Raw genomic sequence first — 12,251 nt, 5'->3', positions numbered from 1 at the left:
CTGAGCAGAATTAACAGCACGAGATGTGGAATATGGCCTCAGGGGTTTGTGGGGACAAGACATACAAGCCTTCAGATGTAACGAACAGCCCCAGGGATCCTCAGTGCATGAGATGAACTTGACACCAAGGTCTGGTTCTTCTTAGCTCTGTGGCTTCCATTTCTCCACCTGTGAAATTCAAACAATATTATCGACCTAATGGAACTGGCGTAAGTAGTACTTGGCACAGAATAAGTACTCAGATTTCTTCTCCCTCCTTGTTAAGTGCCCAGTGACTGGCTTAGACCCTGAATATTCTGGAAATCAGATGCGGGAGGGAGATATCTTCAGTCAGCTCTTCCTCATACCCCACTCAAGGCCTCAGAGTATTGTTTGGGTATAGCTGGGTACTGAGAAGGGGGTCTCAGGGCTGGGCTTTCCTTAGCCACACACAAAGCAGACACTTTCCAGCAGAGGGGTCCTGGAGCTCCCTTAATGGGGAACAGGATGTCGTTGCTGAGGAAGTGAGCATGATTTAGCAGACAGCTTGGTGGGGCCCATCTGGAAGGAAACACCCTTTGTCATCACCTGATACTTCCCATGGGTTCAACTGAAGAGCCTATAGGAAGTGGGCGTCCCCCTGGGAGTTGAGAAACTGCTGGCCCAGGCTGGGGCTAGCTTCTGTGCCTTATAAGAGCTGGGAGCCTCTTCGAGGTGGAAGACCAGAGGACATGGAACCAAGCAGAGTCACCGGGGTCCTGGGGCCCGCTGGTCAGCTGCTTCTGCTCCTGTGCATCCAGACCCTGGCTGTCAAAGCTGTGGACACCTGTCCAGGTGAGGCGGATGGGAAGCCGGTAACTATGCATTCACTGACCACTTAGAGGGTCCCTGGTTAAGCCCTCCACATGCATCGTCCAAGGGCTCCCAACCCTTGACTACATCCTCAGATGAAGACATCTGCCAGGGCCACACGGTGAGAGGGAGGGAATAGGCTTTAACACTTGCCCCACTCTTGGGCCTGGGACTGGGCCCTAGGAGGCTCGCCTCCAGGTCTCCACTGTGTCACCAAAGAGGAAGAAAATGCCATTTGCATTCTTGGTCTTCCTGTGGGCCTTGCAGAGAGGTTCCCTCAAATTCTCTAATCCAGAGGATCTCACACTCCCGTGGGGGCTCCAGAGACACACCCTGCCCCTCACCACCAACAGGCTGGCTCAGCGCATTCCGCGATAAAGGAGGTGTGCTCTCGCTCCTGATCCGAAGCAGGTGGGTGGGGCCAGGCCTATAGGAGAGCAGCCAACCCCCATTGGAGGGCAGACTGATGGAGGAGGTGCGAATGGAACCTTCTAGCCTGCGGCAGTGGAGAACTCAGAAGGACAGGATGGAGACACCCCGGATAGGGACAGCTGCCCTGCCCCCTACAGAAGCTGTGGCGTCCAGGCCGCCCACGGCATCCCCCAGGCCTCGCGCAGGCATATCTCAGTTTCGTCAGCCACACATTTAAACTGCACGAAGTAAATAACCCTCTGCTCCCAGTGCTGCGGCCGCTGCGCGGTGTCCTTGGAGCCAACACGTCCCTCTCCAGGGGACCCACAGGTACCCCTTCCGACTCCAGAATTCCGTGAGCACACGCCTGAGGTCTGGGGGACGTCGACCCCATGTTGACCCTGATGCCCCAAGTTTCTTACCAATATTCATTGTTATTATTTACTGACAGTCCCCGGTGTTCACGAAGCTCTTTAGAAACGCAACGGGTCCTGCTCAGATTGTAAACATGTGCATCAACTAACGTATCCTCCCCCACAGCCCGCTTCCTACCCTCTTGAGCCCAGAGGACGCAAGCCCAGAGGGGTTGAGTGACTTGTCCGGGGACACACAGCACTGAGGAGCCGGGTTCCCCTCAGACAGGGAGGACTCCAAGGCCGTCTCCTCCCGCCTGACCAGCATCCACAGCAGGGCACAGGGGGATAGAGCAAGTCTACACCAGAGGCGAAAACCCACTTCCAGGCTGACCCTCCAGGGGTCCGCAGCGGTCTCCCCAGGCCTGAGGTCCTGTATGGGACCGGCTGGATCCGGCGGCCCGTATGTGGGATCTGCTGAGCGCTCAAGCCCGGGAGGAACGCACCCACTGTCACTTTGTCCTTCTCTGCAGAGGTGAAGCTGGTGGGGCTGGAGGGCTCTGACAAGCTCAGCATCCTCCGGGGCTGCCCGGGGCTGCCCGGGGCCGCAGGGCCCAAGGGAGACGCAGGCGTCAATGGAGAGAGAGGTACGCGTACCGGGCACAGGGTGGGGTGACCGAGTGCCTCCTCTTCTCCAATTAGACCCGGGTTTGGGGAATCCCCCCACGTCTCAGGCTGGAGCCCAGAACTTGCCCTGCACGGTCCAGCCTCAGAGCCACATGGCACCTCTCTGGATGGAGTCACACCCAACTTGGAGGGACTCATGATGACCCGATCCAGGGGCTGGGGCACAATGCCAGTCTGGCTCGCCCTGCCCAGGACCCACTGCAGGAGAGGCTGGCCGTGTCCTCTGGGGGGACCCGAGGACAGGGTCTCCGAGGATGTGCCCCGTGATCCGGGGCCCTGACTGGACAGTAGGGCTCGGTGAGGGTGGCACGGTCCTGGGCCCACCGCACAGAGCTTAGCGGAGGCAGGAATCAGTGGTGGTCCTGGCCAGGTGACGGCCTGGTCCCCACCCTTGTGCCTGTGGCTGCTCCGTCCACCCCGGGGCAGCAGCTCTGTGGATAAGTGGCACTGGGCGGACCTTAGTACTTGGCGCAGAGAGCTCACATGGAATTGTGGGGGCTGCACCTTAGCCCATGACACCCGTGTCCTTGGGATTTGCAGGAGCGCCTGGTGCCCCTGGAGCCCCTGGGAAGGCAGGACCACCGGGACCCAAAGGTAACAACGAGATGAAGAGCGAGGACCGCTGGGGAACCCGGGCTCTGTCCAGGGAGAAATGAGAGACAACCACAGACAGAGGGACAGGAAGACGGGGAGGAGGGCAGAGAGACGGGGGAGGGACAGAGAGGCAGACAGAGGGACAGGGAGGGCGGGTCATATTTCCATCTCCAAGGAACCTGGAGCTACTGTGTGACCAGAGTCCTGATCCAGGGAACGGGGTCCCCAGGGAGCTCTCCTCCGGGGGCAGGATCCCAGGCCTCGGGGTTCGCTCCCCTGCTTGGAGACCCTGGCATTGGAATCCTTGGGAAGCCCGCGGAGCAGTGAGGGTATCCTGCCCAGAGCAGGAGGCCTGGGTTGGTCCCCCGGTGTCCTTCCCACCGACCCTGAGGGCAGAGTGGCTGGCTGGTGTCCAGAGCGCTCCGGGGCCTCTCGCTGAGCACACATCCTGCATCCGGGCTCCTATCCTCCCGTCTCTTCTCCAGGAGACCGAGGGGAAAGAGGAGAGCGCGGGGACAAAGGTGAGCCCGGGTCGGGGTCCTGGGGGCGCCTCAGCAGGCTTTGTCCAGGTGGGGGTCCCGGAGGCCGCAGTCAGCCTGACAGCATCTCCTGTGGGAGGGTGTCAGACCCACGTCCCCGTTCCTGCGGGGAAATGGTGGGGAGGCGCGCAGGGTCTGGGTCAGGGCTCGGTGTGATGAACCGCGCAGTGAGGGCCCAAAGCCTGGCATCTGCCCCCGTTGGACCCAAGAGATGCAAGACAACGGTATTGCTGAATGTGGACATTTCACTTACTTTCCCTCCTGTTTATTCTCATTTATTTCTCAAACTGTAAGAGTCACAAAAGGCCACTCACAGACTCTCAGGCGTAGTCACATGCTCCGCGCACAAATAAAAGCCCAGGACGGGGGCGCGGACATGAATGCCCAAGCCGCCAGCACTCGCCTCAGGCAGAGGCTCAGAGGGACAGTGGGTGGACCTGACACCTGCTGGAAAGACCAAGAGTCCATTCCCATGGCCCTGAGGACCTGGGGCCCTAAGGAAATGGCCAGCAGGGGGCGCATGCCGTGGCCCTGGGTGACCACACTGCCCCATGGCCCCACAGCCCTGGCTGGACACAGGCGGGCCCAGCAGACCCGCTCCCAGGGACAGGCATTCTCAGAGCCCATCCCGGGGACTGGACGGTTTGCCCGGACAGATCTAGATGCTATTTCCTCTCTGTGTGCCGGCCACAGTGTGGCTGTGGCTGAAGGGGACGCGGGCGCCCATTTCCAGACCGTGATGTGCGTGTCCTCTCCCCACAAACAGGAGAGCCTGGATCGCGTCAGTTCTGTGACACAGGTGACTGGCCACACCACCGACCTCCCCACGCTTCCCGCAGACCAGAGGACAGCCCCACACTCACCCGGGTTCCAGAATCCATGGACCAAACCCTCATAGACATGTTCCCTCCGTCAGCGGCTCAGCAATGGGCGGCCAGCACCTGGCAATGTCCTCAGGAAGCTAAATGTCCCCTGAAGGCCTGAGGCCCTGGGAGGGGGGGACGGCCAGGTAGACCGGGTTTGGCCGTCACGGCGTGGGGGCCCGGGGCTCAGTGTCTTTCCAGGCCCAGGGTCCCCCTCCTCCCGTGCAGACGCCCCCCATCCCCGCCCTGCCAGGGCTCCCTGCCTGACATCAGCTCCCGGGTCCGTCCCCAGCGCCTCGGACCTGCAAGGAGCTGCTCACGAGGGGGCACTTTCTGAGCGGCTGGTACACCATCCACCTGCCCGACTGCCGGCCCCTGAGCGTGCTCTGCGACATGGAAACGGACGGCGGGGGCTGGACCGTGAGTGTCGGGAGCCGGGGGACCCCCAGTGGTGCTCGGGGGAGGCCTGGCTCTGCCTGGGGACCCCACAGAGCAGCTCGACCGCCTGCAGGGAGGACACTCTCCAGCTGTGTGGCTTTGGGCTTGTCGCCCACCCTCTCTGTTCCTCTGGTTTCCCGCTCCCACACCTGTGGGCTGTGTCCACCCCTGGGCTCTGAGATGAGGCCCCACAGCCATGCCGGGCGCTCACCCAGAATGCTCCCTGAGCTGCAAGGCCTCCCCCCACGTGGTGGGGCCCCTGAGCCGTGGACCCCAGCAGGGCCCTGGCCCCTGAGCCCTCTCTCCCTCCGCAGGTTTTCCAGCGAAGAAGCGACGGCTCCGTGGATTTCTTTCGCGACTGGGCCACGTACAAGCAGGGCTTCGGCAGCCAGCTGGGGGAGTTCTGGCTGGGGAACGACAACGTCCACACCCTGACCGCCCAGGGTAGGTCCCCGACATCCACCTGCCCCTGAGCTGAGCCCCGGCCCCCGGATCCGAGGACCCTGCCCTCCTCTTCCTGGGGTTCAATCTGAGAGCAGGAGACACTAGTCCTCCGTCAGCCTACGTGCAGGAGCCCTCCCTTAGTGTCACCCGCCAGGTGGGAGCACGTTAGCACCAAGGGGAGGCCTCCGGCAAGCACGGCCCACGGGCAGCTTAGATCCTGAGACAGGAGGGACCAGAGGCCTCAGGTGTGGGCTGCACGTCCAGCCCTCATGCTAGGTCCCACCATTTCTCTGTCCCTGGAGGTGCCCGCTCGGGGGAAGAGAGACGGTCTCTCCTCCTGTCCTCCGTCCCCGCCCAGCACCCAGCCCGCGTGGGCCGGGATGAGGGCAGCGTCTCTACCCTCCGACTTGTCTGCCCAGAGCCTCGCTTGTCGCTGCCCTGGGCAGGCCGCCAGGTGGGCCGTCCCCCCTCCCTGCCCAGTGCCTCCTGGCCGTCTCCTGAAACACCTGCTCCAGGGAGCCCCGACCTTCCCACACGCAGGATCCCCCAAGCGGGTAGCGCACGGGGCTGGGAGTGATGTCACAACCCCCCAGGAAAATGCCCGTTGTTGGTGTAGGACAGTGTCGTGTTCCAGCGGACGGACACGAGGAGGGGAATGGGGTGTGGGAGAAGGCCTCGCGGGAAGCGGTCTTCACGGTCCCTCACATAACCAAGAACTTCCCGTAGGAACGTGCGGACCGTCCCTGGACGCCAGGTTCAGACGGCTCTGCGCACCTTCCTACGTTCCCACCTCCCAGCCCTGCAGACAGAGGGTCCTGTGCTCGGCCCTCATGGCCTTTCTGCCCCAGGAACCAGCGAGCTCCGCGTAGACCTCGTGGACTTCGAGGGCAACCACCAGTTTGCCAAGTACGGCTCGTTCCGGGTGGCGGGCGAAGCCGAGAAGTACAAGCTGGTCCTGGGGGCCTTCGTCGGGGGCAGTGCAGGTGAGTGTCCGCCCTGGGCCGAGGGGCCTGGGCGGCGGAGCAGAGGGGACCTGCTTCCCGTCCCGGCTCCGCCCCTTCCGCGTGGAGAGTGGCGGCCTGACGTGTTCTCCGTCCACACGCGGAGAAGAAAATGTTACCCATGCCTCATGGCAGCGACGGAGTCAATGGGACACATTCCATACAAAGTCCAGGAAGACGTGGTATTTACTGCCATCATTGACAAAGACGGGGACAGGGTGGCAATGTAGCACATGTCTGTGGAGCCCGAGTTCCTGCTTCCTGGTGCCCAGAGCTGCCTGCCGAGGAATCTAGGGGTCCGGGGCAGAGAGTGGCCTCCCTCCAAGACAGGGGGCCTGCCGGCTGGCAGGGACAGACGGGGTGACGGGACGCCAAGGCCACTGTACCAGAGAGCAAGTGTTCCCTGGCACCCCCTAGACTTGTGCAGTGCACGTCTTGAACACCCGGTCACTGCAGTTCCTGCCTAGACCTAGGATCCAAGTAAGATGGCCCGTTCTCCCTCCGTGCAGGTGATTCCCTGACATACCACAACGACCAGCCGTTCTCCACCAAAGACCAGGACAACGACTCAAATTCTGAAAACTGTGCGGAGCGCTACCAGGGGGGCTGGTGGTACTTTAAGTGTCACTCGTCAAGCCTCAACGGTCTCTACCTCCGGGGGTCCCACGAGACCTATGCAAACGGCGTCAACTGGAAGTCGGGGAAAGGCTACAACTACAGCTACAAGGTGTCGGAGATGAAGATGCGGCCTGTGTAGCTCGGGGCCGACTGCGCACGCAGTGGCCGCCGGGAGGGCTGGTCCGGATGCTCTTGGGGGCGGGAGCACGGGCTCGGGGACCTCCCCCTGTTCCCTCCTGGGACCCTCTCTGCTTTGTGCCTTTCTCCCACACTAACGCCGTGTCCCATCCCTGAGGGTGAGAGCAGGGACCCCCGATCTTGCCAGCCACGCATTTTCTCAATAAAGACATTTGCTTCCTCGCTCAGCACACGTGGGCGCCACCGTCGCTTGCCTTTCCCCGACCACCAGTCATGCCGCCTCTGTGCTCTCGTCCCAGCCCGGCCAAACCCACTTGCTCCAATCCCTCCTTCCCCTCCGCCCGGGTTCACAAGTTCTTCTAAGGCTGCAAAACCTTCAAGCATTTTATAAGAACAGGACTTGGAAGGGGCCATCTGGTGGATTTTAGACTCAGGCAGGTCAGAGTGAAGGAGGACACTGCTCATCAGAAGAGGATGAGGTTTTAGGTTGTATAAATGAAGGTAGGATTGTAGAATTGAGGAGGAGACATGACACTCTTGTCCGCACAGGTCAGGCCACACCTGTGCCCTAGATCCTGAGTGTTGGACGTTAAAGTAACCAGGGAGGCGGTGTTGCTGGGATGGGGGCACAGGGCTGGCAGCAACAGTCTGAGAAATTTCAGACTGCCGGGGAGGAGAGCAGTGGGTGACACGTGGACCCGTGTCAGCAGGATGGCTGCCACCCTGGGCTCCTGGGGACTCAGAGGACCCTTTCTGCCCTCCGGCCTCTGTCCTCTCCCAGTGGCCTCCAATGAAAAAGAGAGTGAGACGAGCTTGTCCTGGTTTGGGACCCAGTTTTAGTGCTGAGCCCCTACCTGCTGGGAAACCACAGACCTGGACAAACCAGGACGCTGTTTGTCCTGAGAGCAGGTCAGTGGCCTATTAAACCGCCCCATTCATCAGGGGCGCCTGGGTGGCTCAGTCAGTGAAGCGTCTGCCTTTGGCTCAGGTTGTGATCTTGGGGTCCTGTGATCGAGCCCCAAGTTGGGCTCCCTGCTCAGCGGGAAGTCGGCTTCTCCCTCTGCCCCTCACCCTGCTTGCGTGCTCTCTCTCTCAAAAATTAAAAAAAAAAATCTTCAGAAAAATAAATAAAAAATAAAACTACCCGGACCATTAGCATCAAAGAAAGAAATCGGAACCCAAATTCCCCTTCCCCAAGGCCTGGGGAGACGTAGGCTTCAGGAAATCCAACAGGCTGGTCCTCACCGTCCCTTTGCTCCCCTGGAAGGGCTCTGCTCACGGGGTGAACGACCAACGACCAAGCCAGGCCACGCCGTACTAGCCCTTGCCTAAGGGAAGGTCTGCGGGTGCAAAGCCATCTCAGGGGTACCAGTGAGCCAACCTCCCCCCAGGCCCCAGCCCAGCTGGGGGATGGGACATTTTCCAACAGCATCGAGCAAACTGTCCTTGCAGGGGTCAGCATTCCCTCACTTACTCCTCACTGCCCCCAGCCAGGGGCTCCCCGCAGCTCCGAGCAGAGCGTGTGCCGAGCCCTCGTCAGGCTGGCCCAGCTTGGCTGCCGTCTCCGGGCGCGGAAGCCCAGGGTCTCGGTCTGCACGCCCGCAGCCTCCCACAGCGCGGCCCTCTCGGCTGCTGGACGGCCCTGGGGGGGCGTGCAGTCTGCTTTCGTCGCAGTCCTGCCCTGGAACATAGAAGGCGTTTGCGCTCCGAGGGAGGAGCTCGAGAACCAGAACCCCAAACAGTGAGAGATGGGATTTTTTTAAAGCTCCCGAGTGAAAGGCCAGTAGCCTGCATTAGGGACAGAGCAGCTCTGCTTTGTACGTGACGGTCATTGTGCGAAAGCCCGAAAGCCCCGAGCAGGCCTCCCCACGACAATCGAGGCAGAGACGTGAGCACACCCACTAGCAGCAACCCAGCATGAGAAGCGTGTCAGGAGGGAGTGCGTGGAGAAGCCGGCGGGCAGGAGGGGCCAGTCCCCGACTCACCGCGGCGCTGACCTGCCCCCGGGGGCGTCTGACCGTGACCTGGGCAGGAAACACGTCTGTCTTGTCTTACAGCCCTGAGATGGGAAGGGCAAGTAGCTGGCTGTCACTCACCTTGACGCAGAGGTGGCCCAGGTACGGACGGACAGGGGAAGGGGAGACAGGAACCCCGTCGACGCGCCCTGGTCCTGAAACCCATCCTGGGTGTGGAGCCCACGTTGGCCCCTTCCCATGGCTCTAGCCACACTCGCACTCCTCTCTATGGTTGTCAGTGTCCCTGTGGCTAGTCAGCCGTATGGGGAAGGGGCGGCCAATTATCTGATTCCCGGAGCCTCGCAGAAGGCTGGAAGCCCCACCCGCCCACCCCGCAGCATGGCACCAGTCCCAGGCAGGAAGCCGGGGGAGCCAGGAGCCATCTGGAAATGTCCATCTGTCCCAAAGCAGCAGATACAGCCCTCCCAGAGTCCTGCCCCTGCTAGAGGGTTGAACGGTAAACCATCGAATCTTGGGATCGGAAAATAGGGTGCAGCTGCTGTGGATCGTGCTTCCACGCAGAACGAGGGTCAGTGGCTCCCCGGTCCCGACAGGCTCCCGAGCCATCTTGCCATAAAGACCTGCAGGCTAAGAGGCCCGCTGCCGTCTTGGGAAGCTGGGGCAGCGTGGCCAGGGCAGCGTGGCTGGGGCAGCATGGCCAGGGCAGCCAGGGCAGCCGGTGCAGCCAGGGCAGTGGTCCGTGGCATCAGAGCGCCTCCTCTTGTGGAACTGGCCCCTGCAGCCCTGCAGAGCTGAGCTCCGCAGGGGGCCCGAGTGGAGGGCCCAGCAGGAAGTTCCAAGTCCTTGATCAGGATCTCAGAAAGGGCCGGCTCTGGGCTGCTGGCCAGGACGTCAGAGTCAAGGGCAGAAGGCACATCCAAAGCAAAACAAAACAACCCAAACCCGTGCACGACAGCTGGCGAGGCCCTCGAGCCGCGGCCCGTGCCCCTGAGCAGGGGGTTCCAAGGCTGAGGAGCTCGGGTGCGGTGAGCGGCCCGGGTGCTGGGCAGCGGCGTCCGGCGGGGGCCGGCAGGCTCCGCTGATCTGTCTTCGGGCTACGTCAGCCGGGGCCCGAAACACGTTCCTGCTCAGGCCCGCTCTCCCGGCCGGCCCCACCGTCCGCCTTAGTACAAGCTTTGCTGATCTGAGCCACAGGGAGCGGGGCCTCCGTTCGCTTGCCCTCCAGTCACCAAACAGCTCGCTCAGCTGCCTGAAACCAGCGCGCGGTGGGTCCTAAACCTGACTGCCCCTCAGAACCATCGGGGAGAGTCTTAAAAATCCAGAGTCAGGGGTTCATCCCAGACCTAGGAGCCCAAGAGCTCAGCGGGCAAGAGGATCTGTGTTTGTGGACAGCTTCCCACTGCTTCTGAGGACGAGCCACATGGGAAACCCACTCGCCACCGCCGGCATGCAGAGACCCCCGCCAGGCCGCTGTTCTAGGGACCCCCTGCCCCCGTGCGCCAACGAGCCCGCAGAGCGCAAGGCGGGGGCGAGCCAAACCAGAAGGAAACCCAAGCACTAGGAGCGGGGAGTGGGGACCCGGCTCATGCCTGATGGCCGACACGCCTTGAATCGATTGTCGTGTGTGACGCGGTGTCATGATCTTGGTGTTTCCCGTGTAGGGTCACTTCTACAAAGAACACATGAAGTGCTTTGAATCAGCAAGCTCACTAGGGAACTTACTTCTGGAGAAAACGTTGCAGACGAGGGAAAGCGGTGGCACAGAAGCGTTCCTTGCAAAGTCACGGACATATCCAGTCCCCACCAGCAGCAGGGTGACCGTCCCCTCGAACGAATCCAGGGTGACCACTGAAACAGGGTGACCGTGGGAACCCCAGGGGAGGTGGCTACAACTGGAACACGGGCTCCCAGGAGTCCACAAACGGATGAGAAAACAGGGACCGAACTTCCTTGTGAACTCACGACGAGAGCAGGGACCAAGTCCAGGGACTCTCTTCCGAGGCAGCGGGGGCGACCACGAGGACCCGATGTCGCGGGGACAGAGCCGGTCCTCCCAGGGGCCGCCGCCCGGCACAGCGAAGACTGGGAGGCTGAGAGGGCGGGGGCCTCACCAGGGTCCAGGAGGAAGCTCGCTGAGAACACGCGACTGAAGATGGGGCTGGAGATGAGAATGCGGGAAACAGACGGGAGACAGGAGCACAAGGCGAGAACAAATTGCCCGCACGTGTAAGGGGAGCATTTGAAGCAGGGGGGGAGTGGGCAGAGTCCGAGCGAGGCTCACACACGCGTCACAGCATGGCCACGGGGTCAAAGAGGAAAACGTATCAACTGTCCGAGGAGAAGGGTCACGTGCCGTCGGGGGAGCAGCCCTAGGTCTCTGTGCAGAAAGGACGGCGTCTGGGGGCGCCTGGGGGCTCAGTCGGTTCAGCGTCTGCCTTCAGCCCAGGTCATGAATCCAGGGTCCTGGGATCAAATCCCGCATCAGGCTCCCGGCTCAGCGTGGAGCCTGCTTCTCTCGCTCCTTCCGTCCCTCCCTCCCACTTGTGTTCTCGCACGCTCTGCTCTGTCTCAAATAAATAAATACAAAATCTTTAAAAAGAAAAGAAATGGCATCTAGAAATGCTGGACATGCACTTCCATGGGCTGAGAAAAGCTGCAACCTAGAATTTCACACCCAGAGAAGAGGCTCTTTGAAAGGGAGGAAGACAAAGACGTTTTCAGGAAACAAAAGTGGATTGAATTTATGTCCAGCAGACCTACATCGGGGGAAAAACCCAAGCAAAACAAAACAGAAAGGAAGAAGGAACGAGACCAAGGCACACGGGGCGAGGGGGCGGACAGGCCTCGAGAGGCCGAGGGGACAGCGCCGTGGCACCGGCGTCCGTGTCTGTGGGCCCCGCAGGTGGATGACGCAGGGTCGAGGCTGTGAGGACAAGGCAGGAGGGGATGCGGTTACGGGCTTTGACGTCCTGTGCTCGTGCCGTCATAGAGGGAACCCGTACCTTGGCTATAAAAGGTCCAGGGCAGGTGCGCCGTCTCCAGCTTCAGCTCCGAAGGTTCAGGACGAGGCTGCACACAGGGTGAGCTGGTGGAGGGACTGTGGGGTAATGAAACACCCAGCGGATATAGAAGGGGGCCAGAGAGCCTCGAGGAGGCGCTTGGGAACGCCGAGCTGAATGCCCGTCACCAGCGCCCGCGGGCGGGTCTCGGTGATGCTCCTGCCCCCACCCCTGCCCCGCAGGGCACCAGCGAGGGCCCCACCCCGTAGTTCTCCTGCTTCCATCATCCCCCAAATGCCTACACGAAGCAGATCTCGCCGTCACCGAAACCTGACGATTTGAGTTTAGAAAACTACTCC

At 61.5% G+C, this 12,251-nt stretch overlaps 1 protein-coding gene across 1 annotated transcript; it reads left to right on the top strand.

Annotated features, from left to right (window-relative positions):
* The first annotated feature begins 681 nt into the window (after positions 1-681).
* Positions 682-7,166, top strand: LOC113266586 (ficolin-1-like). The gene is made up of 9 exons (XM_026514314.4): positions 682-813; positions 2,129-2,242; positions 2,823-2,876; positions 3,362-3,397; positions 4,182-4,214; positions 4,571-4,698; positions 5,031-5,160; positions 6,009-6,143; positions 6,671-7,166. The coding sequence occupies exons 1-9, from the start codon at positions 711-713 to the stop codon at positions 6,916-6,918; spliced, it is 981 nt and encodes a 326-aa protein (XP_026370099.3). The 5' UTR covers positions 682-710; the 3' UTR covers positions 6,919-7,166.
* Positions 7,167-12,251: the final 5,085 nt, after the last annotated feature.

This window comes from Ursus arctos, unplaced genomic scaffold, assembly GCF_023065955.2.
Source record: "Ursus arctos isolate Adak ecotype North America unplaced genomic scaffold, UrsArc2.0 scaffold_18, whole genome shotgun sequence".
Taxonomy (NCBI): domain Eukaryota; kingdom Metazoa; phylum Chordata; class Mammalia; order Carnivora; family Ursidae; genus Ursus; species Ursus arctos.
The sequence above is the reverse complement of the archived record's forward strand: the minus strand, read 5'-3'. Positions and strand labels throughout refer to the sequence as shown.